The 27,996-nt window shown below is 44.5% G+C and overlaps 1 protein-coding gene across 2 annotated transcripts; it reads left to right on the top strand.

Moving 5' to 3' along the window:
- Positions 1 to 40: 40 nt before the first annotated feature.
- On the top strand, positions 41 to 27,996 carry GSS (glutathione synthetase). Of its 2 annotated transcripts, none has more exons than XM_072631333.1 (13): positions 41 to 365; positions 5,390 to 5,526; positions 13,286 to 13,431; positions 14,679 to 14,754; positions 15,097 to 15,236; positions 16,444 to 16,560; positions 19,847 to 19,927; positions 20,006 to 20,083; positions 21,319 to 21,385; positions 22,971 to 23,165; positions 23,808 to 23,889; positions 25,391 to 25,580; positions 27,573 to 27,996. In XM_072631333.1, exons 2-13 carry the CDS (start codon positions 5,398 to 5,400, stop codon positions 27,694 to 27,696), a joined length of 1,425 nt encoding a protein of 474 aa, XP_072487434.1. In that variant the 5' UTR covers positions 41 to 365; positions 5,390 to 5,397; the 3' UTR covers positions 27,697 to 27,996. The 2 variants fall into 2 exon arrangements, with proteins under 2 accessions (XP_072487434.1, XP_072487433.1); XM_072631332.1 differs by having other exon boundaries at positions 104 to 365; positions 5,393 to 5,526.

The raw sequence follows: 27,996 nt of genomic DNA, 5'->3' as shown, positions 1-27,996 counted from the left end.
AATTCCATGACGTCACCGGAGATCCGGAGCAGCACGTGGGGCCCAGCCTGGGGAAGGCGTGCGCGTGTGCGCGCCCCAAGGTCCCAGCTCTCCCGCGGATGCTGGCCCGCCTGCCCTTCCTCTCCACAGCCAAGGCTCGTCTCTTCCCGGCCACAGATCAGCACCCCCTCTGCAACTAACCTTTAACCTCTTCTTCGGTCTCCGCGGCCGCACCCAATGGGCAGACGGGATCTTCCCGGCCCCGCCCCCTTCGGGCCCCGCCCCCCTCCTCCGTCCCTGCCCTCCTTTCCGGGGCTAGGGAGCCTCCCACCCTGGAGCGGCGCTTGAAGCAGAGTTGCTGCGGCCCGGGCTGTACGAGCGCTCGGGTAAGTGAGGGGACGCCCGGGACGGTGGCCTGCGAGGGACATGCTCCGGGAGACTTCTTCCAGAGGGCGGGGAGGGGCCGTAGTCCGCTCGGCTGAACCCGGGGTGGCTGCGCCGGCTTTGGCGGAGCGGGCTCGGGTCCCAGATCGGAGCTCGCGTGGGTGAAGGGAGGAGGGATGGCGGGGCTGGAGCCTCCGACCAAAGGTCCCCGAGAACCCGAGGAGATCCACGCCCCTTCCCCCGGGCCGCCCCCTCCTTTTTCTTCCTCCCCTTCACCCTTTCCCCCTCCCTTCTCTCCCCCTTTCCCCTCCTCCCCCTCCTTTCCCCCATCCCTTTTTTTCCCTTCCCCCGTCCCCCATCTCCCCCTCCTTTTCCCTCGCCCTTCTTTGCACCCCCTTCTTCCATCCTGCCTCCCCCCTTTCTCTCTCCTTCCTATCCCCTTCTCTCCTTTTTCTCTCCCTCTTTCCCTCCCCTCCCCCTCCCCTCTCCCACACTGCTTCCTCCATCCACCGTTCCCCAACTTCTATCTCTTTCCTCTCTCCCTCTCTTCTCCCCCCCATCTCCGGGGGCCTCCAGCAGCTTCTTCTCTCCTTGGGGATCTCGGTGCTCTCAGACTGCCAGGGAAGAGCTCGGGGTTCAGAATCAGGATCTGAGTTCGAATCCCGTCTTTTCTGTGTGACCACGGACAACTCATCGCTTTCCTCCTGCGGACCTAGTTTTCTAATGTGTAGAACAGTGGCGGGTTGGACTAGGTAGCCCGGCCTGAGGCTCCCTTCAGCTCAGCATCCTGTGTGACTTGAACAAACCCGGTGCTCTTTTCTGGGGATGAGTCCCACGTGGTTCTTCTCCTTGAGGAGGTCACAGGGTGTTAGAGGGAGGGCGATGAGGTATGGAATCCCAATAAGTATGTTAAAACGTTTGGCAGAGCGAGGGCCGGCCAGGTGTGTTAGAAATGGGATGCCCTAGACTCAGGAAGCCTGAGTTCAGATCTCTTCGTCTAACTGCAGATCATCGTTTGGACCATAGGCTTGCTGCTCAGTTGGTAGCTGCCCTTCTCTCCTCCTGAAATTGTTAATGTTCCATTTTTGTCTTTGGTATCCAGAGTACCTGGCACTTTTTCTTTTTCAGTGGGTGGGGAGAGTAGAGGGTCTAGAACTATGATTTCACCCCTACAGGGAATTCCCAGAGTGGAAGCTCCATCTCTGATGGCCATACTGCAGCTCCTCTGTAACTTAAAATATGAGATCTGTCTGAGGCCCTGAAAGGCAGTATTTGAAGCCAGTTCTCTACTACTCCAGAGTCTTTCAGTCTCCCCTCTCCCCCATAAAGACCAAAAAGTCCCTTCTTCCAAGGAGCTTATTACATTTAATAGAAATAACACGTCTTTATATGACTGAATAAATCCAAGGTGATTCCCATCAAGACCTCACGTAGGAGAAGACATTTGAGTAGATCTTTGAAGAAAACTAGGGATTCTGGAGTATGGAAGTGAGGAATTGCATTCCAGGCAAGGCTCAGTGTTGGCATCACTTTTAAGGAAGCCATTAGAAATTCAGTTTGGCTGGACTGAGGAGTGTATAAGACTGGAAAGGTAGGTTAGAGGCAGGCTGGGAAGGACAGAAATTGAACCCACATCTACCTGGCTTCCAGGAAGGAGCCTGTACTGAGCTGCTTCTCACAAAGGCACTTGGCATTTTTGAATAAAAGTTTGTCGAATGAACAGTGACAGTAGCTTTTGTGACTATCTTCAGATTATTTCACCTCTGTATAATTCATGTGATAACTTATAATAATTACCTTACAGATTTTTTGAAGGGGTGGGGTGGGTTAGATAGGCAATGCTTTGTGGACCTTATGGTTCATTATTAATTGGGAGCCTAAACCCTAAGGGAGTCAGAAACATACGTACTCATTTGCTAAACCTGAATTACCACTGTAATTTTTCTTACCAAAGTACTTAAAAACTCCCATCCCATTAATGATCTCTCTTCCCTTTTTTCTCTCCTCTCCTTTCTCTTCCTTTTCTTTCCTCTTTCTCCGCTTTTTCTCTTTTCATTCTCTCTTCTTTTTTTCTTTTTTCTCTTCCTCCTCTCTTTCTCTTCTTTCTGTATCTTTTCTCCCTCTATTGTCTGTCTCTATGTCTCCTACTTCCTCCTCCACCTCCACCAAATTTCTTCCCTTTGGTGTTCACTATGCTAATAAAATAATAGATCCATTCCCTATATATCTGTGTCTTTAAAGATTGTCATTTTCTAAAACCATCTACCTGGATCATCTGGATAGTTCCTGAACAAGACTACATTGTTTAATTCCAATTAAACTATGTGTTTTCTAAAACTACTAAATCAGAATAATTCCCTGAATAGAGGTATATTTGGTACATTTTGAGGCTCCAGCTCCTATCCACTTGAAAACCCAAGGAGGCACAAATATACTAACAGGTTCTATCTGCATAATTCTGGTCTAAGAACTGTTAGCTAATACAGAACTGTTACCAGAGAGGTATGGCCCAGAACATGTCTGACTTTGCTATGAAGCGGGCCTGGGCATGGTGCCCATCCATCTGCCTCAGGGCAGGATCGAGGAAAGCCTGCCTCCTGGTTACTCTAATGAGTTAACAATGCAGTGGCTGAGAGAGCAGTGTCCCAGTTAGGGTAGTTAAAACCTGTTTTTCTAACAGCAAGACCCCTCCCTTCTCTCATGACCTCCAGTTGGATAGATGGATAGAGTTGAGGTGGGTGGAAGTAGGCAGACAGGAGTGTAGAGCAACTGAACAACTGAGTCAAAAGACCTGGGTTCTCATCTCGATTCTATCATGCTCTGTCATGTTGGGCGAGTTACTTCACCTCTCATCTCAAGTTTCCTCATCTGTAATATGGGGATAATGATACCTCTCGATCAAACTAGGTAATGTATGTTAAGGTATGAAAAGTCACGATAATATTGCAGAAGAAATACTGGACTTTAAGTCTGAGGACCTGGTTTTGAATCCTGGCTTTGCTATTTTAATACATGCATGGCCTTGGGAAAATCACAAAATTCATCTGGGTCTCAAGTTCCTCATCAGTAAAATGAGAGATTTGGACCAGATTGTACTTTTCAACTGTAAATCCTATGTTCTGTATCAGAGATTGTGGGCAACTAGGTGACTCAGTGGGTAGTGGATCCTCCTAACTCCATCAGCCCTGGAGTTAGGAGGATCTGAGTTCAAATATGGTCTCAGACACTTACTGTATGACCCTGAAAAAGTCACTCAGCCCTGTTTACCTCAGTTTCCTCATCTGTAAGATGAGCTGGAGAAAGAAATGGCAAACCACTCCAGTATTTTTCACAGGAAAACCCTGCAAGGGGTCACTAAGAGTTGGACTCAACTAATTGACCAACAAAATTCCAGGGTCAACAATATTTTGAAAAGGTAGGGTGCTAAGATTCTGCCCCATTTTTCTATCGTATATAGGTGCTTTAAGTGGTTTACTCATAAATACTAAGAATCATAGAAATTGGTTAGGATCTGAGAGATAATTTTGCCCAATCCAAATAAAATAACACATGATAACATTATAACTATGATGTATAGGTAAATGTAAACATTATTATAAATAATAACTTCAGAGATTAGGTAGTATGCCCAAGGTCACACAGTCAGTCAGTCAACAAGCATTTTAAAATGCTATATATATATCAGGCATTGTACTAAGTACTGGAGATAGAGAGGCAAAAATATACTTTTCTGTTCTCAAGATGCTCATAATCTACCAGGGGCGACAACATGCAAATAATTGTGTGATAAATATAGTGTAAGTGGAAGATAATCCCAAATGGGAGGGATTGGAGAGTTGGGGGACAAAATGACAGGGAAGGGCCTCTTTGAGCTGAGTCTTGAAACAGGCAAACTAGGAGGCAGAGGTGAGGAGGGAGGGCATACTGGGCATGGAGCACATCCAGGGCAGATCCTCAGAGAAGGGATGTCTTGTGTTAGGTACAACAAGTAGGACGGTGCAGTGGGATCACAGAGTGGATAGAAGATTGTCAAGTATCAGAAGACTGGAAAGTCAGGAAGGGGCCAACTTGTAAGGACTTGAAATGCCCCAAGAGAATTTCATATTTGATCCTAGAGGTAATAGGGAGCCACTGGAGTGGGGAAGGGGGGAGTTGTATGTATGCAGTAGCATGGTCAGATTAGAGCTTTAGGAAAATCATTTTGGCAGCTAAGTGGAAAATAGATTAAAATAGGGAAAGACAGGGCAGGGAGACCCAATAGGAGACGATTGTAATAATCCAGGTAAGAGGTAATGAATTTCTGAACTAAGGTTTTAGCTAAGTGGAAAGGGTGTGGGGTGTGTGTGTCTGTGTGTGTATCTGTGTGTCTGTGTGTGTGGTGATAAGTCTGACTTTCCATAATCTCATTTGGGGTTTTCTTGGCAAAGATACTGGAGTGGCTTGCCATTTCATTCTTCATCTCGTTTTACAGATGAGGAAACTGAGGTAAACAGGATTAAATGACTCACCCAGAGGTCTGAGTCCAAATTTGAAGTGGGGTCCTCCCTACTACAAGGCTAGCACTCTATGCACCGTACCATCTAGCTGCCACATGTACTTGAGAGATATCACAGAAGTAAAAATGACAAGGTCTGACAGTAGATTAGAGGTATCTGTTGAGTGAATGAGCCAGTAAAACAACAGGCCTGCAATCTCGGTCTCTCAGTTTCCCGAAGTCAGTCAGTATTCTACCACCTGCCCAGGTTTAAAAAGGTAAAACAACTCTGAAGATCATGGCTTTGGAGCGGAAGTGGGCCGTGCAGCTCATCTGGCTCAACTTACTTGCCCATTGAGGCAGAGACAGAGGGAAAACGGTTTGCCTCGTGTCACATGAGGAGTGAAATCAGGGACTCACCCACTCCCAATCCAGTGCTGTTTAAGCACATCCCACTGTCTCCATGGAAGATGAGCCAATACAAAAGCCCTTCCGTAGGGTTGTTTATTGTAGCTTAGTATCCTCTGTAACTTTGTGTCTTGCCTGTCCTAGCAGGGGTGATGGCGGCCAGCTGGGAAGGCATTCTGCAGAATGAACAGCAACTGGAAGAGCTGGCCAGGCAGGCCGTGGACAAGGCCTTGATGGAAGGAGTGCTGATGAGAACCAAGAAGGACCCCAGCTCCTCTGATGTAAGCTGCACCAGGTCTGGTCTGGAGGAGATGGGTGGTGGCCTGGAGCGAGAGCGTTGGCTGCTTTGCTGATGGGGTAGTCGCTGGAGCTTCTCTGAGCTACACGACATGATAGGACATTTCTTCCTGAGATTTCCTTCTTCCAGTCAGTCAGCAGACACTGATCTATTGATAACATCGCTGAGGTCCTGGAGAGTTAACTGACAGGGATAGGGGATGTGTGTGCCAGCATATGCATTTGTTCAGAGAGATAGTATTGTCAGCAATAGCACCCCTGTGTGGGGGGTCATGAGACTGTTGGATGTTGTAAGCATCTGACAGGACACATTTGGCAACAGTGAGTTCCAGGTAGAATTTTAAAGATAGGAAAGGACTGTGGAATTCTTATAAATCAGTGCTTATTCCAGAGCTAAATTCCTAAGCTACTCTGTAAACCAGTAATACTTAAAAGCATTTCATCTTAAAATGCTTCGGCTTAATATTGTTTGAAGACTAATGCCAAATTCCTTACTCTCAAATAGCAGCTAATGTATGTTCAAATATTCTAACACCAAAATCCTTATCAGTCCTTAGCAGTTTCCTAATACAGGTAGCCTCAAGTTGTGAATATACTTTTGTTTGGAGCTAGGACTGTATTTTTGCATAGACATGATATTAATATTATCTGATAATGGATTAAATATGGGCTTTTCTAGATTGATTCTCTTACCCATTCTGAGTTCCAACTTGCTGTCCTAGGTTTATGTTTCTCTTCTGAGGCTCTAACAGTGAGGTCAAGGATCCTCCCTGCCCCTCCTCCTGGAGCACAAGAGGGCCTTGGGGAGAGGCTCAGTACCATGGCCTGAAATTGGGAATTAGCACACAAGATTAATCGGCTGTCTAAGGCTCTTTGGCTCCACAGTGCTTGCCAGGGCCAGCAGGGAGCAGCAGTGACCTGGCTGAGAAGAGCTTATTCCCATGGACACCAAGAATAGGAGAGAGCTATCGGTGAACCACAAGCACTCATATGGGAGATATCTACCTAAAATGGGGTGAAAGGCAGGGCAGGGCCTGAGGCAGAATGATAGACAGCAGCATAATTATGATAGAAGCTAGGAACTGAAAGACTTGGGAAGCAGATGGAGCATAAGGTCAACAAAACCAAGTGGATATGAGTGGCCCCACAATCTAGAGAATCAGAAAAAAAAAACAAAACAGGAAGTTTGAGCAACAAATGGCAGAGGTGAATTACCTACTGACCATGAGGATCTGTGTAGAATACCATCTTCCCTTTTAGGTTAGCTAGTGGTCCAGTAAATAAGAGAGCAGTGGGCCTGGAATCAGAAAGACCCAAGTTCAAATTTAGCCTCAGAAACTTACTGGCTATGTGATCCTGGGCAAGTCACTTAATCTCTGCCTCAAGTTTCTTCAGTTCTAAAAAGGGAATAATACTGTACCTGCCTCATAGGGTTGTTTAGGATTGAATGAGATAATATTTATAAAAAAGCACCTGGCACATAGTAGGCAGTATATAAATCCTTATTCTTCCTCCCCTTAGGGTAGGATACTTCTCAGGAAGTTGGGAATCAGCATTTGGTTGGGTAGTAGCCATGGAAAGCCTTTGAGAGCCTAGAAGCACAAATACCAGTTACCACTGTGGTAGGCAGGTAACACATTACCTTTTAAACAGTAGGTGCTTCATAAATGTTTATTGAATTAAATCATGGCAGCAGCAGGAGACCCTAATGGCCCAGGTCTTATTCTTATTCATTTAATAGTAGAGGGGCATCTTGGGAGCTATAGGATGGAGAGTTGAGTCAAGCCAGACCTGCCAAAGCAGATACTGGTAACAAACAGGGTTGGATTGGACATGAAGGAGGTAGGTTATTGGAGGCAAGAGGTCATTCAATTTACCACTTATGGTATAGGAAGGGGTCCCTCCTGGAGGTACTCTGACTTTTTTGGGGGGGGAAGTGCAGGTATTTCAGAGGTTATAAGTAAAGAGGCATAGCTGGTATCTTACCTGGAGAGATTCCCTGGAGAAACAGAATTATATTTATAGGCCCATTGGAGGGAGCTTTTAGATTGACTTGGGTCATCTCTAGTTCCTTCAGGAAATGTCCATGGCAAATACTTCCATGTGGGGAAGGGGTTTTATGTAGGAAGTACAAGAGGTCAAAACCATTGTTTATCATGGAGAAGGGAATTCTCTGTGCAGATGACTAGCTATGGTTATAACAAAGTCCAGGCAACAAGGTGACCTAGTTGTTCTGTAGCATCTGATACTGCTTGAAAGATTGATTGGTATGGTCAGTCTTTCTACCAGCTTGAGGGAAGTAAGTGGAAGCCAGTTCTTCTTGTATGTGTAGGACAGAGAATAGGGAGTTTCAGAGGTGAGAGATGATCTGGAGTGGTGGTCTAAGCTGAGGAGCCTGGGAAGATGTGGAGGCAGGTCATTTTTTTTTATCTTATTTTTTTAAAATCTTTTTAAAAATTTATTTTTCATTCTTTCACTTTTATAAGATTCTGAGTTCTAAATTTTCTTCCCTCCCCAGGACACCATGCAATTTGATATAGGCTATTTATATACATTTGTATTAAACATTTTCATGTTAGTCATGTTGTAAAGAATTAAAACCAATGAGAGAAACCACGAGAAAGAAGAAACAAAAAAATAAGAGCAAATAGTATGCTTCGATCTGCATTCAGACTCCCTAGTTCTTTTTCTGGATATTGATAGCATTTTCCATCATGAGTCTTTTGGAGTTGTTTTAGATCCTTGCATTGCTGAGAAAAAGCTAAGTCTATCAAAGTTAGTCCTTGAACAATGTTGCTGTTACTGTGTACGATGTTTTTCAGTTTCTACTCACTTCACTCTGCACCACACCAGTTCATATAAATCTTTCCAGGTTTTTCTGAAATCTGCCTGCTTGTCATTTCTTATAGCACAATAGTATTCCATTACATTCATATGCCACAGCTTGTTCAGCCATTCTCCAGTTGATGGGCATTCCCCATAATTTCCAATTCTTTTCCTCACAAAAAGTGTTGCTCCAAACATTTTTGTATATGTGAATCCTTTTCCCATTTTTATGATATCTTTTGTAATACAGACCTAGTAGTAGTATTGCTGAGTCAAAGGGTATGCATAGTTTTATTGCCCCTTTGGCATAGTTCCAAATTGTTCTCCAGAATGGTTGGATCAGTTCACAACTCCACAACAATGCATTAGTGTTCCAGTTTTCCCACATCCCCTCCAACATTTATTATTTTCCTGTTTTGTCATGTTAGTCAATCCGATAGGTGTGATGTGGTACTTCAGAGTTGTTTTGATTTGCAATTCTATAATTAATAGTGATTTAAAGCAACTTATAAAGAGAATAATACACTTTGGTCAGGTAGGATTTATACAAGGAATGCAGGGCTGGTTCAATATTAGGAAAACTATCAGCGCAATTGATCATATCAGTAATAAAACTAACAGAAACCAATTGATAATCTCAATAGATGCAGAAAAAGTTTTTGACAAAATATAACACTCATTCCTATTGAAAACATTGGAAAGCACAGGCATAAATGGAGCCTTCCCTAAAATGATAAGTAGCATCTACCTAAAACCGTCAGCAAGCATTATATGCTAGATGCATTTCCAGTAAGATCAAGGGTGAAATAAAGATGTCCATTATGATCAGTGTTAATCAATATGGTACTAGAAATGTTAGCTTTAGCAATAAGAGAAGAAAAAGACATTGAAGGAATTAGAATAGGCAGAGAAGAAACTAAGTTATCACTCTTTGCAGATGATATGATGATATACTTAAAGAATCCTAGAAAATCAAGTAAAAAACTATTTGAAATAATAAATAACTTTGGCAAAGTTACTGGATATAAAAATAAACCCACATGAAGTATCTGCATTTCTATATATTACTAACAGAGCCCAGCAGCTAGAGATAGAAAGAGAAATCCCATTTAAAGTTACTGTAGACAGTATGAAATATTTGGGAGTCTACCTGCCTAAACAAACTCAGGGAGTATATGAACACAATTACAAAACACTTTTCACACAAATAAAGTCAGATCTAAGTAATTGGAAAAATATCAGCTGCTTGTGGGTAGGCCAAGCTAATACAGTAAAAAAGACAATTCTACCTAAATTAATTTACATATTCAGTGTCACACTAAACTACCAGAAAATTATTTTCTAGAGCTAGAAAAAAATAAAATCAAAATTCATTTGAAAGAACAAAAGAATATCAAGGGAATTAATGAAAAGAAATTCTAGGGAAGGTGGCCTCTCCATGCCAGATCTCAAATTATATTATAAAGCAGCAATCATCAAAACCACGTGGTACTAGCTGAGAAATAGAAGAGTAGTTCAGTGGAATAGCTTAGGTACACAAGACACAGTAGTCAGTGATTATAGCAGCCTACTGTTGATAAACCCAAGGACCCCAGCTTCTGGGATAAGAACTCACTGTTTGACAAAAATTCCTAGGAAAACTGGATAACAGTGTGGTGGAAACTGGGCATAGACCAATGCCTGACACCATACACAAGAACAAAGTCTAAATGGGTACATGATCCAGGTATAAAAGCTGATACTATAAACAAATTAGGGGAGCAAGGGATAGTGTATTTGTCCGATTTATGGAGAATGGAGAAATCTATCACCAAACAAGAGATAGAGTACATTATGAAGTGCAAAATGGATAATTTTGATTACATTGAATTGAAAAGTTTTTGCACAAAGCCAATGCAACCAAGATTAGGAGAGAAGCAGAAAACTGGGGAAAAATTTTTACAACTAATGTCAGTGATAAAGGCCTCATTTCTAAAACGAGAGAAGAGATTTATAAGAATGTGAGTCATTTCTCAATTGATAAATGGTCAAAGGATATCAACAGGTAGTTTTCAGAGGAAGAAATTAAAGCTGTCTATAGTCATGTGAAAAAATGATCTATATCACTGTTGATTAGAGAGATGCAAATCAAAACAACTCTGAGTTACCACATCACACCTATCATATTGGCTAACATGACAAAACAGGAAAATGATAACTGTTGGAGAAGATGTGGGAGAGTTGGTACACTAATTCTTTGTTGGTGGAGCTGTGAACTGATCCAACCATTCTAGAGAGCAGTTTGGAACTATGCCCTAAGGGCTATAAAAATGTGCACACCCTTTGATCCAGCAATACCACTTCTAAGGCTGTATACCAAAGAGATTATAAAAATAGGAAAAGGATCCACATGTACAAAAATATTTATAGCAGCTCTTTTTGTGGTGGCCAAGAATTGGAAATTTATAGGATACCCATCAATTGGGGAATGTCTGAACAAGTTGTGATATATGAATGTAATGGAATATTGTTGTGCTATAAGAAATGATGAACAGGCAGACTTCAGAAAAACCTGGAAAGACTTAAATAAACTGATACTGAGTGAAATGAACAGAACCAGGAGAACATTATACACAGTAACAACCACAGTGTGCAAGGACTGATTTTAATAGAACCTAGGCCCTTCAATCCAAGGATCTAAAACATTTCCAAAGGGCTCATGATGCAAAACGCCATCCACATCCAAAGAAAGAACATAGAATGAAGCAGACTATTTTCTCTTTTGTTATATTTTGTTATGTTTTTTATATATATATATATATGTGTGTATATATATATATATATATATATATATACACATATATATATGTTTTGTTTTGTTTTGTTTTTCTCATGCTTTCTCCCATTTCTTATAATTCTTCTACACAACATGACTAATGTGAAAATGTATTTAATAAGAATGTATATGTAGAGCCCATATCAGATTGCATGCTGTCTTGGAGAGGGAATGGGAGCAAATTTAAAACTATGGAAGTGAATATTGAAAATTGAAAATAAATTAATAAGTTTTGGGGAAAAATAATGATTTAGAGCATTTTTTCATATGAGTATAGATAGCTTTAATTTCTTTATCTGAAAAGGAAGCAAGTCATTCTTGAAGAATGACTGGGTAGCTCTGGGAGGACCAGAGCAAGAGGAAAAAATGGGCCCTTCTGGTGAAACTGTCTTCTAGGAAGAAAATTGCATTATAGGTGTGTGAGATGGGAGAAGATGATTTATGAAGCTGAGAGGTAACGTGGCCCACAAGTGTCAGGGGATGGATAGGAGCCATCCCAAGTCTTCCATTTTCCTGACTGGGATCCTTTGCTCGTGCTGATGTAGTGGCTGACAAACTCAAGGCCACCAGAAGTCTGAGAGGCTCTTGATGAAGTGGAAATGTCCTCACTGAGCAACTTCAAGCCAGCGTGCAGGGCAGTAAGCATGGCTTGTCTATGTTTTGCTGTTTGCTGGTGAACTCTGATGAAGGAAATTCTGCTAACTCCTGGCAGGGTGCCAGGGAGTAGGGGTAGGGGCATGATGGCTCCTGGTATTCGGTTTTGTGTGAGAGTACCTCGGCCCTCTGATTCTTATGCCCAGACAGGTATGGTCTATATAAATTTGATCATATGCAAGCTAGCGACCAAATATTTGCTGTTGACTTAGCTTAGGTTGTTGATAGATATGGGAGGTTGGAGTGACCTGTTCTTATGGTCCCTGACTATTTGGGTCCTGTTCAGGTGCTGCTAAGCCTTGAACATGTTCTTAGTCATCAGGGCTCCTTTTTCTAGGGGATACTCAGTGAAAGTTGGGGGAAGGGGAGAGGAAGGGAGGTGGTGTATAAAGGGCCAAGTCAAAAGAGGTACAAGTCTGAAGTTGAGAAGCCAGGGGAACAGACTGAGCCAGTGAAGTGAAGTCTGGAAAGCAGGGGGCCCAGTCAGGAACCTGAACAAAAAAGACTGGTAGCGGCCAGCAAAGATTAGAAGTGGGATGAGAGCAGAGGGACAAGGAGGTGTGAAACAAGCCATGCTTGGAAACCTGGGTGGTCAACTAGAGAGCTGTCTGGTGTGCCCAAGAGTGATAAGGAAGTTGGAATAAGGGGTGGGTGGGATGAGAGTTTGTGTCTGCTCATCACTCTTTGCCCCTGAAAAATGAGAATCACGGATATTTGTGTGTTGGGGGCCAGGAAAAGGGCTTACTCACTGGCTTCTATCGTGAGGATCTGTCACTGTGGTAATGAGGTTCAAGAGGTGGGGAGGTGCTAGAAATTTGCCTACACAGCTGCTACTGGTGCCTACGTCTTGTTAGGGTATATTTTTCCCATTGTGAGGAGGCTATGCCTCTTATAGCCAGTGCAGGCCAGATACTGTAGAGGGAAAGAGTATTGAACAGAGATTATATGATTGTGTTGGAGAAAAGACCACAGTTGGTTATGAGGAGAGGGAGGGTAGGATGTGACCTCTCTTCCTACCCTCTATTCGTTCACTTTACCTTGGGATCAAGCTACAATTCTCAATTTGGAGACCACTGTAGGTGTTGAGGCTTAGAAGGATGTGGTCATCGATGCTATTTCAGGATCTTAAAGGGCCAGCCCCTTAATGGACCAAGGCCTGACAGTTCAAAAATGGAAGTCCAGAGATGTGTACCATGGTGCATGGGTGGGTTACAGTGGTTTTTAGTATATATGAATTGTTTTCAAATTTGCACTAACTGTAGCTGGAATACCTTATAGAACAAGACCCACAGAATTTGATTAGAAAACTATAACTAGAACTTTGAGAGGTCTTAGCTTGGTGTGGGGGTCCTGCTTGTACATGACATACTTTTGCAACCTGCTTCATATCCACTGTGTGTAGAAAGGCTAATAAGTTATTTTGTCTTCTGTCATCTTTTCCTATTTAGATTGTAAGTTATGCCCCCTTCACCTTGTTCCCCTCCGCAGTACCCAGAGAGCTTCTGGAGCAAGCCTATGAAGTACAAGTGGACTTCAACCTTCTCGTGGACACAGTGAGCCAGGACTCAACCTTCTTGGAACAGACTCTCTCCAGGTACCAGGGCTTCCAGGTGGGAGACATGGAGCTGGGGGAAGGGAGACGTGCAGTTGGGTATGAGTGACATAATCACATTTTCAGATCACTAGATTTGCCAAGCTTCATTCCAGTTAAGGAACTGTCTGGTTTGCTTATTTGTGCTCTCTGCTAATGCTTTATGTAGCCTACCCTACTTGAGTACAACCCAGGCCCGTGCCTTTCCACCCCCAAGATTCATCTGTAATCTGTCACAACTCCAAGAGCAGCTGACCTTTTTTCTCCTACAAGTGTCTTTTTCTCCCAAGAGGCAGGAGGAAGGAACCTGTCTTCATTCTGACCTTGTATAATTCATGAACTTTAAATAGATAGAAATGTATTTCTATCATTGTTTATCTGGGCCATTCTTGTAGTAATGGTTTTCCTTTCCTCCACATGTTCCTGCTTTCATAACTCACCCTTTCTACCATCTTAACTCTCCTGTGTGGTCCAAGTTCCAAGAAGATGAAGTCTAGGCAGGCGCTAGGTGTTCATATGAGCAGAATGATGTCCTCATCATGAGAGCAAGGGCAGAGCAGCACTGGGAACATTTTTATTTCCCTGAACTCTGGGTTGGGATTTTTCATAAGAGAGTGACCTGCAGGGTCTCCAGCCTGGGCGGACTGGACTATACCCTGCTCTGTTCTTCTGTCTCTTCTCCATCTCAGCTGAGTCACCATGGAGGAACATGTGAGTTAGGCCTGGAGATTGCTTGGAAAGGTCATTTTGACTCTGATGATACAAGAAACTTAGTTTTGCCCACAGGTCTTTGCTAGGGACAGGTAGGCAGTAAAGTGGCTAGAAGGCTGAGCCTGGAATCAGGAAGAGACTTGAGTTCAAATCTGGCCTCAGACATTTATTAGTTTTGTGATCCTGGGCAAGTCACTTAACCTCCCTGTATGCCTCATTTTATTATTCTGTATGTCTTACAGTTTTTATGAGAATTAAAGAAGAAAGTATTTGTAAAGCACTTTGCAAACCTTAAAGTGCTATATAAATGCTAGCTATCATCATCATCATCATCCAATATAGTTCTTCTGAGCCCTTTTCAAAATAATAGCAAGACAGGGATAGCTTTTCCTTTTTACTGCCTCAGAGATACATCCTGAGACTCAGATCCTTTATATGGAGAGCCCTGCATCAGGGAAGCATTATTGGTGGAAGTAGGAAAAAGGCCATAGTTGGTATTTACTCTGTGGTGAGTGACTGCTTTCTGCTACTTTTTCTAGCACCATTAAAATAGACGACTTCATCGCTCGGCTCTTCAGCATCTACAAACAAGTCCTGAAAGAGGGCATTGCCCAGGTAACTCCCCCATCTAATCCACCTTGCCCCCAACTCCACCACATGCACTACCAGGCGTGGCTTCTGGGGCCTCTTTTCCTCTAAGTTGGGTACTGGAGCTCATTTGAATTTGTCTGGTAGAAATGACAGGGAGGAACAGGTAAGCTGTCTCATTGGATTTAAAAAGTGTTAATGAGCTCCCTTGGGGTCTTTGGTAGATTCTCTAAGAGCTGTCCTGTAGTGATGGAGCCCCAGGAAACCTTTTCCCCTCATGGAAACAGGTCCGAGTCCCCTGCTTACTGACAGTGCCCATGCAGATCCCTGGTGACGGCCATCCTCGGCGTTTTGTTTTCCCTCCTGCAGACGGTGTTTCTAGGACTGAATCGCTCTGATTACATGTTTAACCGCAGTGCCGCTGGCCCCCCGGTCCTGAAACAAATCGAGATCAACACCATTTCTGCCAGCTTTGGGGGCCTCTCCTCCAAGACCCCAGCTGTGCATCGGTGAGCCCTTGATAAGCAGCCACTTCTAGGCCAAACTTTCTCAGGCCACAAGGCAGACCTAAGGTGTCTCCATCCACAAAGGGCTGTAAGACCTAACCTGCTGTAGGCAGAGAGCACTGGCTGTAATGAGAGAGTTTCAGTCACACCTGAGGGAAAAGAACACAAAGACAGGCCTAGGCTTCCCTGTTTCCAGCTCCTTACCCTTTCTTTATACCTGCAAGTGAATTTTCAGGATCCAGTTCATTTCCCCAAGTCTGTATTGATATTGCACAACCTTGTTCAATGCACCATGAAGATATGAGAGAACCTACCACCCTGACCTCAGCGAGCTTGTGGTCTGCCTGGGAAAAACTAAACACAAACCAGATTTAAGAGATGTTGGGCAGTGGTACAGCAAGGAGCCTGATTGTCCTCTAGATCCCACCAGAGTCCTTGCCCGAAGGAGTGTTGCCTTGTAAGCAAAGCAGCTCCCAGAGGAGGCTGTGCATTTATTTCAACTCAAAACACTCTTGGAAATCTTGCCTTCAGTATCAGGTTAAGATCCATCTAATGAGACAATCAGCCTCATTGCTTACATTGTAAATGCAGCTGACATTTACAGAGCATTCTGGTTTGCAAAATACTTGACTTACATTCTCTTATTTGATTACTGTATAACCTCAGTTTGTTTCTATCCCTAAAGAGTAATGATCGATCCACCTTATTTGGTAGACTCCACTTATCATATTTTTTGGCTATTTCTACCTTTGTAGGACAGAGATTTTCCATTGTTAAGGTTGTTCCAAAAGGAATGGCTTTGGGCTCTCTCTGAAAGCAACAGTGGCCTCACTGAAATCAGTTTGATGCTTCCTAGGGGACTTCTTTGCACAGTAACATTCATGTGGATGGATGAATTCTGACATAATTGATTTTGTAAAAAAAATAATTGTAGTCTCATTTCATACAAGATAGTGTGTAATCTGTTGAGGTATGTGGTGTAAACAGTGAGGTAGATCTGCCTTCAGCAGGAAGAGACCATAGGACGGGGAAGACTCTCGACAAGATGGGAGCCCTGTTGGGTCCTGGAAGACTGTTTCTAAAATGCTTTGAGTTACTCAGCAGATGGTGAGGATGTAGCAGTCTTGTTAGGAGAGTGGCTTGTTAGTAAGAAGCAGACCCTCAGATGTGCCCTGGGCCCATACCATAACCCTTATCTTTCCTCCTACAGGCACATCCTTAATGTCCTGGGCAAAACTAAGGAAGCTGCCAGTGTCCTCTCCAACAATCCCAGCAAGGGGCTGGCCCTGGGCATTGCCAAAGCATGGGAACTCTACGGTTCACCCAAGTAAGGATAAGAGAAGGAAGTAGTGTTTTTATAGAGGTTTTCTTTTTTTTTTTTTTTTTTTTTTATTAATTTTTTTATTTTTTTTAATGTTTAACAATCACTGCCATACAATTGCGATTTTATCCCTCCCCACCCACCCCCCACTACCTCCCTCCCTCCCCATGACTGCATACAATTCTGTATAGATTCTACATATACTTTCCTATTGAGTATATTTTCACTATCGTCATGCTATGTAGTCAGACTAAGATAAATGAGAGAATCCGTATAACAAATCAGAACATGATACACAAACAGATACACATACACAAACATGATCTGCTACATTATGTGAGTGACTTCCATATTTCTCTCTCTGAGTGTGGAAGGCTTTTTGCCTTGAGGTCCACCATTGGGATTTTTTTTTTTTTTTCAGAAGTTCTTGTGTTATTACAAAAATCTAAGTCTACCAGAAAAAACTCTCACACACTGTGGTTGTTGCTGTGCATAAAGTTCTCCTGGTTCTGCTCCTTTCACTCAGCATCAGGTCATATAAGTCCTTCCAGGCCTCTCTGAAGTCTTCTTGTTCATCATTTCTTATGGCACAATAGTACTCCATTACATTCTAGAGGTTTTCTAAAGATGGTAACTACAGACAGCAGCATCTCATTTATTCTACATCTCTAAGGAATAGTTCTAGGACTAGGGGGGTAGTCAATCACTTACTGTCCTCTGCTCTGGGTGGATCAGATATGGAATATCACATTCATTCCTGAGTACCACATTTTAGCAGGAACATGGATGAACAGAAGCATGTCTAGAGGAAGGTAACCAAAATGGTGGATAGCTTTGAGATTATGCCATGAAGATCATTGGAAGGAAATGAAAATGTTTAGTCTGGAGGACAGAAGACAAACTGTCTTCAGATATTTGAAGGGTTGGCCTGTACAAGACAGATTAGGCTTGTTCTATTTAACACTAGAGGGCAGAACCAGTGGGTGGAACATGCAGAGAGGTAGATTAAAGCTCTGGCTCAAGGAAGACTTTAACACTGGGAGCTGTCCAGAGAAAAACAGTGAGTTCCCCCTCTTTGAAGGTCTTTAAGCAGAGGTGGGAGCTATGGGCATTTGTGGAGTTTGTTGTAGAAAGAATTTAGTCAGATAGGATTGGATCAGATGGCTCTCAAGGCCTCTAATTAAGATTCTGTGAACTTGAATACTCCATTTAACAATTAAGTAGTATTTCCCCTCTGATAGCCTGCTAGCAAACTCCCAAGTCCTGTCTCAGTCTGTCTTGCACTGCCACCCTGGCCTCACATAGTTGTGATTCGGAGTCAGAATCAAAGCAGAAAATCTTCCCTTTTACCTTTTGTGGTGTAGGTGTAACTATTCAGGTCTAGTTGTCCCTGCACCAAATTTTCTTATGGCTTCTGGGTTCTGTAACATCTTGTTTCCTTTTTGTAATAGTCCTGTTTGACTGTAACTGCATCTAGATTCCATGCCTTTAGTTTGTTGCTTTTAATCTGCTGTGGCAAGCCAGAAATCCAAGATCGTTAGAATCATGTACAAAGTAAGAGTAGAAAGATCCTGAATGAGAGCTGAAGGGCTTCCCTAGGAGCTTTAGCGCCTGGGCTTTTGACTCATGTTTTGAATACTTATTTTGAATTATTTTCTTTGTTTTCATTTGGTTCTTACCTATGTTCTATACCACTTAAATTGCCAAACATTGTGTATTTATTTTGTTGACTACTGATGATTCTTTGACTAGATTGATTAAAGATCAGAGGTTGATACTACAGTTACCATTATTATTGTTCGTGAGACCCTCTCTAATACTTGAGGAAATTCAGACTCTTGTTGGTAAAGTGGTCTTTCAGAATAATCTGTCATATAGAAGAATTTGTAAATCCTAATTTTAGAGTCCTGAACAAGAGAAGGATGAGCCTGGGAGTTTGGGGGTTGTGATGGTTGTCCATCTAACGAGGGGAGGAGAGTCGCAGAAAGTGTGAGAAGAGAAGATTCATTTGCATAAGCTCAGCTAGGGGCAGTCCTTATTTGCATTCTTTGTCTGGTTCCATAAAAGAGCATTCACCTTTTGAGACCACAGTACTTTGTAAAGGGGAGGTAGGTAGTCTACTACCCTCTACAGGATGTCTTCTCTCTTTCATTTGCCCCTTTTATCTTACTTGTCTCCTCATTTCCCATTCTTCTCTTTTTTTCATATGTTTTCCCCTGCCTGCCATTGACCTCCACATCTAGAACATTTTTCCTTGTTCAAATGAGATGGCATGGGGCCTTACCCAAATTACATGTTTGCATTTTATAACCCATGAGGCCTCCAGCTTTTGTCTCCTCCTAAAAAGAGGGAAGCCCAGGGCTCTTCATTGTGGCCAGAGAATGTATTGTTAAGCATATCTACAGTTCATTCTGGGTATCAGGTAGATGCTGTGGCCAGTCTTGGGGACTGTCACAGGATGGAGTAGACAGTATTCTTGTTTTCACTTTCTTGGGTGCCTTTCCCTGGGCCTACCATTAGGCTAACACTCCCTGTCTTAGATAGTGACTAAATCAGGAAGGCCTAGATTTGAAGTCTAGGAAAATCAGCTAAGAATCTCATAGGTTCAGGCAAGTAATGGGTCCAGTTTCCGAAGTCAAATAGTAAGTATCAGGAATTTGAGGAGACAAGGGAACTGAGGCCAAAGCACTGAGCATCCAAGGGTCAGGATCTAAGCCAGGGGTGGGGAACCTTTAGCCTCAAGGCCATGTGTAGCCCCTTTAGGTCCTTGGATGCGGCTTTTTGACTGAGTCCAAATTAAGGGGATTTGTTCTGAGAAGTTTGAATTCAATCATAGGGCCTCACTTGAGGACCTAGAGGGCCACATGTGACCTTGAGGCTGCAGGTTCCCCATCCCTGATATAAGCAAATGAATCAAGTATTAAATAGTCACACTGGAGCCACTAGAGCTCTTGAGGCAGCTGAAAGACCTAACCTTGGTTACCCTGGGAAGAACCTATCCCTATGGAGCCCAAACTGTAGATGTTCCACCCACCCCCACCTCCCACCCTTCCATTCCTTTTTCCCCAGGTTATGTGCAAGTAACACAAGGGCTTGGCCTTTCCTATCTACTGTGGAATAACTGTATGGGTCTTAACCCCAAGAAATATTGGTATGGTGAGAAGACTTATATGTGGAGCCCTGGATGAGTTAAAGGATATGTCTCAGTTTGGGAAGATTAACTCGCCTATTAAGTGTTGAGGAGGCATAACGAAAGGAGAACGGCTGCTGAACTTCAGTGTCCTTCTTGTAGGGCTCTGGTTCTTGTCATTGCTCAGAAAGAGGAAAGAAATGTGTTTGACCAACGCTACATAGAACATGACCTATTAGCCCGGTAAGTGTGACCCCTTTGGACCTTGCCGCCTGCATCAGCAGTCCAAGGCTTCTCTCAGTGACCGATGCCTTCTTTCAGGAACATTCATGTGATTCGGCGAAGCTTTGAAGATGTTGCTAAAACAGGATCTTTGACCCAAGAACGGAAGTTGTTTGTGTAAGTTCTTAGGTGGGCTGCTTCCTAAGGGGGAAAGGCAAAGAGGACTCGGGAAAAGCCACAACCCCTCTACCCTCTATAGGAAAGAGCGTGCTAGCCACAATGTCATCCAGTTAAAAAAAGTGTTTTCTGATGGCTTGGAGAGTAATGCTACCAACTGGCCCATAAATGAGCACGTCCGTTCTTAGCACTGTCCTCCCTGTCTCTCAGTCACACAAGAGGAAAGAGAGCTGACACCCAGTCCAATGGAGGATGTAACTAGAGCAAGTCTTTTAAGTGGCTGCTTGGCTGCTCCTTGAATTATGCCCTTCTCGTTAGTGAGCTAACTCAGCTGCTTGTTTAGGCAGAGACCTTTAAAAGTGGGAAGCCATGAATCCCTAAGGCAATCCTGCACCAGAGTTTTTATACCAAGAATACCTACTTATTGTAACAAAACTAAAACTGATCTCCCTCTCTGAGTTTCCTTGGCCCGTTGTCTGGCTCTCTCCTTTGTGTTTCCCACCCTCTCTTAGGCCATATTTATTCGTGTGTATGTCGTTCCTCCTATTGGGCCAGAAGCTTGTGACTGATGGGGCTTGTCTTGCTTTTCTCCTTTGTCCCCAGTGCCCATCTTAGCAACTTGTTTATGGAATGCAGTTGGTTGAACTGAGATGAACTCATGAATTACTTATGTCATTTATCAACTTAAACAGAGAAACCAAACAGTAGAAAAGAAAAGGGAAAAAATCCTCCCATGTGCAAAAGGTTGTACTTTGTCTCTTTTAAGCAGAACTGTGATAATTCATCCATCTCAGCCTAATCCTAGGTACTGTTAGCATTCAAGTCCCAACACCTGGCTGCTATGCTCACATGGTATTTCTGCTCAGTTCAAAGGGGTGTAGCACCTTGGATTTTCCTGACCTGTTGGTTTGGGTTTTTCCCCCCACCATGGTTCTTGGTTTATCCAGTTTCTTCTTTTCTCTTCTTAGACTAGCTCACCTTCTGCACTAGCCTGAAATGAGCCTTCTTTCTCTAGTTTACCTGTGCCTTTTGTGGTGGGAGGCATGTAATATCATGAGTTTACCTAGACTGGTTCCAGTTAACTCCTAGCCAGGCTTTGCTATGTAAATGACACTGCAACCTAGCTTTCTTAAGGAGCCAGATTCTTTTTGATACATCAGACATAGGTTATATTTATTTCAATCATTTAACTACCATTACTCATTAACATAAGATTTCTTCACATTGTGTTCCAGGGATGGCCAGGAGATTGCTGTGGTTTACTTCCGTGATGGCTACATGCCCAGTCAGTACAGCCCCCAGGTTGGTATTTTGTTCCCAGGGATGCACTACTGCATCCCAGAGACTTAATGTCAGCCTCATGTTGACTGGGGCTGTGTCCCCAGGTGGCCTCCTCTTGAGACTCTTCTACGTCCTAATAGCTACTTGGCCATTAGGATGACTAGAGATGGCCCAGGATGCAATGTATCCAGATGGCTCTGGAGGAGAAGTGAGGCTGGTGACCTGCACAGCCCTTCCTCACTCAGAACAAAGTCAAGTGCAAGTCACTCCATCATTTGTCTGATAGCAATGAAGGACAAGCACACAACAGCAGCTTGGCCATTATGTGCTTCCCTTACCTCCCGTGCTATTTTTCTTCCCTCTGCGTCTCTGAGTACAAAGCCTGAGGGGTTCCCAGCACCTCCTCTATGCCCCTCTGGAGCAGCTGGTACTGGCATCTCTCTTCAGAATCAGAGGCATATGCAGTCTTCTCAGAGGCCTTTACCTGTTTTGTGGCCACTTGAGGCAATGATGGGACTCGTTTCTCCCCAGGCGTACTGTGGTTCATATTTATAGACATACCACAGAATAGGCCAAGAATCACAGTGAATATTAGATAGGCCTAGGCTAATAGCAGATAATACTACATGTGACATAGTCATAGAATTGAGGGCTTGCCATACTAACGGGTTCAGGACCTGGGTTGTCATTTTAATTTTCCTTCCTCCCAGTTTGCTCTGTGACATTAGGCAAATACTCCTCCTTTCTAGGCCTTGGTTTCCTCCTCTAAAACTAGGGAATTGGATGGTAGGATCTTTCTGTCTTTCAGTCTCATTCTGTGAGACTGTCAGGATAGGAAATGAGAAAGTCAGGACGACTATGACAGGTCTGCAGCTTGGTAAAGGGTTACCCGGGGCCTTCTGGATGCATTGGATAAATAGGTTGTGGAGGGATATACAGAGGGAGGGGAAAACCAATGAAATGTCTTTACCTTCACTTCTGACTGGATCACACTGTCTAGAGAATGGCAAACATGCTGGGCAGGAGGCCAGGGAAAGCCAGGCCTGGGCCTGGAGGGAAGAGCATGCTTAAAGATTTTTTGTCTGGTAAAGAAAGGTAATTCCTCAGGGAACTGACTGAGAAAGGGCGACTCCTCAGGGAACTACATACGTTCCATGCCAAGGAAGCCAAGCACTTAGGGAGCTGGTACACTGGTACAGTCTGAGTGACAAAATCAGTAGAGAAGCCTTTTCAAAGGCTCTGTGTCTGGTCTGTGTGCCAGTGATTGCCTGCCTCATAGATAGGCTGTGCCTATTGAAATATCAGTGTAATTGTGTTATGTTTGAGAGGACTGACAGGAAGAGGGTGTTGTTGCTGTGATAGCCCATGACAGAGAGGAAGATGGGAATAGGGGAAAGACTAAATTAACTAACAAGTTCCTGCTAATTCTTATATTCTTGATTCTATCAAAGCATCTCCAAGCCCTTGGTTGTAAAATGCATGTGCTGTGTTGCTTCTGGAGGCTGGGCAGGCTCCCCAGTTGTCTTGAAGCCAGAGCAGCAGCCCCACCACAGCAGTCTGGGACACAGTGGGAAGATTGGAACACTCTCTTCTCTTCTTGCTGCAGAATTGGGAAGCACGCTTACTCCTGGAGAGGTCATGTGCTGTTAAGTGCCCAGATATAGCCACTCAGTTGGTTGGGACCAAGAAGGTCCAGCAGGAGCTGAGCCGCCCAGGGGTGCTGGAGACCTTGATACCAGACCAGCCAGAAGCTGTGGCCCGCCTGCGGGCCACATTTGCAGGCCTCTACTCCTTGGACGTGGTAAATAATCTTATCTCCCAGAAGCCCTCCAGCCTCTTCTCTCTCATAAGATGGAATTGGCCCCAAGAAGGAGGAAGATCTGGTGGGGAAAGCTGGGCTCTTTGGGGTAGGATTTGTGACAAATTCCTTACTAGAGATGGGGCTCTAGTCAGGATCAGACCCACTTTGTGCTGTAAATCAGGGCCAACCTCTTGGTAGGACAGCCCACCTATATGAGAAAGAGCCTAGGAGCTGTGGCTGAGATCAGTCTTGGTCTGTGAGGGGGGCAGGGCTACGTCATGGTCACCCCTGCTCAGTGAAGATGGTAGATTTCTGCAGCTGTTGCTATTTCTGTTGGTGTTCCTTAGAGCAATGGGTCCCTGCTAATGCCAGTGCCAGGAGAGGAAGAGCCGTCCTCTTGAAGCTCATTTCTCTGCCTTGTCTCAGGAAGAACAAGAGGCAGCTCTGAGCTAGCCCGGGGAACTAGCTCTGGCCTTCCTTCATTCCTGACCACTTCGTCCTCAGGTGGCCCAGTGCCAGTATGTGCTCTGGGCTCTTCTCCAAGCCCTGTTTGGTATTTGGCTTAGTGTTGGTTAGGCCCCCACCCCCACTTTAGATCCATATACCACAGCTGCCAATGATGGGTCCATTGCCTCATGCCAGGGTGAAGAAGGTGACCATGCTATCATGGAGGCCATCGCTGCCCCAGACCGATTTGTCCTGAAGCCACAAAGGGAGGGTGGAGGTAGGTGACCAGTGTCCCTCTTTTTCTAGGATGTCCCAGCAAGGGAAGCAGGTAGTGGGACCTGAGGCCTTAACTAGTGCTGACACCCTCCCCTTTCTCCAGCAGCACCCTCATGCCATGCCTTAGGGGTTCCATCCTGTCACCAGATCCTTGTTTCCTTCCTCCTGCTCACACAAGGAGAGGCCAAACCTTGCCGCATGTGTTCCCAAACACAGCTGTGTTCCCAAAGGCTGCTAGGGACCATAATTGTCCCTCTAGTCCAGAGGCCAGTCACCATTCTCCTCCCTTATGTCATCTGAAGTTTTGATATCACCCAAACATTCTAATTAGCCTTAATAGAACCCCTTATGTGTCTGCCATTTGGGGATTAATTTAAGTGATGCTTGAGCCTGTTTACACCTTCAGCCTAGACTGGCTGTTGGGGAAATGAGTTCCCTAGGATTTCTATTCACTTGTACTTCTCCTACATTTACTCTTTTCAGAGTTTCAGAGTGCTCTCCTAGTGCCAAGGAATAAGCCCCCGTCTGCCCTCCCTATCCATGGGATGATTTTGTAGATGCCAGGCAGGTCCTCCCTTGTTCCTTAGGTAGTAGAGAACCACAAGCCCAGCGTATACAAACAACCACTAAAACAGTTGTGACCTTCAGTTTCATGAATAGATGGATCATGTTGAAGGGTATTAGGCCTCCATCCTGGCAGCTTAATTAGCATTGACTCCAATGCTAGGGACCATATTTTAAGGACATTGACAGACTAGATCCATGGCCAGAGAAAGGTGATCAGAATGTTGAAAGTACTGAAGACCATAGAGGAAGAGGAGGAGTAGAGCATTTTAAAATTTGCAAAATGTTTACATACTTTATCTCATTGGAGCCTCACTATTATGGCATGATCTCAGGTATCCTCCACACTACAAATGAGGGAACTGTCAGAGCTATGTCAGAGGTGGAGTTACATGAAAGAGAATTGAAAGGATTGGTAGGTTTTATACTTGAAAAAGATTTAGGAGGAATGTGATCACTGTCTTCAAGTATCTAAAGGTTTGTCGGGTGAGAGGTTGTCCTCGAGAGAGGATGGTAGAAGTTACAAGATGCTAAGAACTTTTAAATAATTAGAACTGTTCAGCACTGGAAGGAACTGCCCTGGGAGAGGCTGAGCTTATCAGGAGTGTTTAAGCCAAGTTTGGATGACCATGTGTGAAGGATACTATTGAAGGATCTTTCTCATCCCACCTCTCTGTCTCCATAACCAGGAAAGTAGCTCCTGTCATCATTCCCACTCTCCCCATTAGGGTAGCCTTCTTAGGTTGAACTGATAGGATGCCCAGCCCAGTGAGCAAAGCTCTCAGGTAGGAGTTAAGCTTCCCCAAAATTGGGTCAGCTTGGCCCCTTGTAGCAGCTAGAGAATGCTTAATAGGGCCCAAGGACCCAGCAGTGTGGGGATGGGGTAATGAAGCCATTGGGGTCCCCAGAGTGACTGGTTTTGGGGTGGTCTGTTTCAGGAAACAACCTGTATGGGGAGGAGATAGCACAAACCCTGGAGCAGCTGAAGGACAGTGAGAAGAGAGCTTCCTACATTCTCATGGAGAAGATTGAGCCTGAGCCTTTTGGGAACTGTCTGTTGCAAGCTGGGATCCCTGCACGGACGACCCAGTGCATCTCAGAGCTGGGCATCTTTGGTGTTTATGTTAGGTGAGCCAAAGTGAAGGCTTAACCCTACATATGACAACTTCCTTCCACATGGACAGAGGAAGACCAGAGTTGGAACCTAGTCTCTTGTGTAGTGTTACACCCCATGGATGCACAATTTAATATGTTCTGCTTGGTCAGTCAGGATAGGATCCTGTGGCAGGCCCAGGTAATCAGAAGGTGGGTAAGAGTGGCATGAGGGGGGATAAAAAGTACAGTGAGCTACTTCTGGGGAACTCCTTGGTCTGCCCCTCCAGAAATTGGGCCGTCAGTCAGTCAACATTTATTAGGCTTCTACTGTGTGCCAGGCATTGAGGTTATAAAGAAAAGTAAAGGGTCCCAGCTCTCAAGGAGCTCATAGCCTAATGGAGGGAGACATCATGAAAACAATTATGTAGAAACAAACTATATACAGAATAATTGGAGACTATAGTGGGAAAATAGAACAGAAAAAACTTCTCAGAGAAGATAGGATTTTGGCTAGGACTTTCAGGATCAAAGGGTGGAGGATGAGGAGGGAGAGGATTCTAGGCATGGGGGACAGACACTGAAAATGCCTGGAATTTGGAAGTGGAGCAATTGGTGTGACAAACAAGGCGGCCAGTGTCACTGGATCAGAGACTGTGAGGAGTGGACCAATGTAAGGAGCCCAGAAAAGTAGAAGGGGGTCAGGTTGGGAAGGAATCTGAACTTGATACTTGATAGTTGGATTTGATATTTGATCCTGGAGATGGATAGAGAGCCACTGGAGTTTATTGAATGGAAGGGAGGGGAGAGAGATAGTCGGACTTGAGCTTTAGGAAGACTAACAGCAGAGTGGAGGTGGAGAGAGACTTGAGGCAGGCAAACCTACCAGCAGTAGTCCAGGCATGAGGTGATGAGGGACTACACCAGGGTGGTGGCAGTGTAAGAAGGAAACATCTTCCAGAGATGTTAGAATGGTAACATTTTGATAGGACTTGGCAACAGATTGGATGTGAGAGGTGTGGCGTGAGAGTGGAGTCTACAGTGATACATTGCTTGAGAGCCTGGTGAATGGAAGGATGGTGGTGCGCCTGACAATAATGGGGAAGTTCAGAGAGGGGGAGGAGACAGGGGAAAAGAGAATGAGTTCGGTTTTAGACATAATGAGTTTAAACTGTCAACAGGACATCCGGTTCAAGCGTTCAGGTCAGTAAGAGACCAGGTGTTGTCACAAGCCTAGAAAATAGGGGAGAGAATATCAGCAGCGTGAAAGGCTGCTGAGAGGTCAAGAAGTACGGGGCTTGGAAAGAGGCTAAGAGATCATTAATTATTTTGGAGAGAGCAGTTTGAGTTGAATCGTGGTCAGAAGCCAGAATGCAGAGAGTGAGAGGAGAAGTGGAGACATCCTTTGCAGATGGCCTTCTCAAGGAATTTAGTCACAAAAGGGAGAAGAGATGTGGCACGATGGCTGGTGGAGATGAACAAATCAAGTGAAGGTTTTCTGCGGTTGGGAAACAAGGACATGTTTGTTTGTAGGCAGTAGCGGAGCAGCCAACAGACAAGGAGAGACTGAAGGGATGTTGGAGGGGACAATCCACTCGAGAAGATGGGGTGGAATGGGATCATTTGTGTACACAGAGAGGAGGCCTTGGAAGAAGAGCCACCTTTTCATGGGAGACAGAGTGTCATGTGAAGGAGGAAATAGTGGAAGAAGTCTTCTGAGTGATGTGGGGGGAGAGGAGAATTCTTGATGAGTGCCCAAGGTTCTCAGGGTGGGGGAAGCAGGAGCCGTGCCAGGCTTGAGAAGGGTTGTAGAAGAAAGGTGGCTGGTCTTTTTACTATTCTTAGGTGATTACAGGGACCATGGAAAGCTGAGGACTTTACCAGAGGCAAAAAATAAGAAAGGACCAGGTGTCTTTACTCCTAATCTCACTACTCCCTCTGGAGCCAGGCTTTTCCTCCTTTCCCCCACGCCTCCTCCTGTGTCTGCTGGTTTTCTGCCAACAAGTATTTCTTCCTCTCCCTCTGCAGGCAAGGGAAGACGCTGCTGATGAACAAGCATGTGGGCCACCTTCTCCGCACCAAATCCACCAAATACGCAGATGGTGGGGTGGCTGCTGGGGTAGCTGTCCTAGACAACCCCTACCCAGTGTGAGGGACTGGTAAAGAACTCAGTCATACTGCTCCGTGTGTGTATGCAAGGTGGGACAGGGCCTGGTTAATGAATAGCCTGGGGTTCTTTCCACTTTTTTCAGATTTCCACTCTCTCTCCTTTTCATAGCTTAGATTGCCTTCAGATGACTAGAAAAGTAGCAGGAAACTGTTTTCCCCTGAACCTTCGGCCCTTGAAACCCAGTGGGATCCGAGGCCTGCCCTGCCCCTCCCCTCTGCACAAGCCAGACCTCAGCCTGGAATGGATTGTCCCTACCCCTCAAATAAAGATGCATTGATTAAA

The sequence above is a fragment of the Notamacropus eugenii genome, chromosome 1 (assembly GCF_028372415.1).
Source record: "Notamacropus eugenii isolate mMacEug1 chromosome 1, mMacEug1.pri_v2, whole genome shotgun sequence".
Lineage (NCBI taxonomy): Eukaryota > Metazoa > Chordata > Mammalia > Diprotodontia > Macropodidae > Notamacropus > Notamacropus eugenii.
The sequence above is the reverse complement of the archived record's forward strand: the minus strand, read 5'-3'. Positions and strand labels throughout refer to the sequence as shown.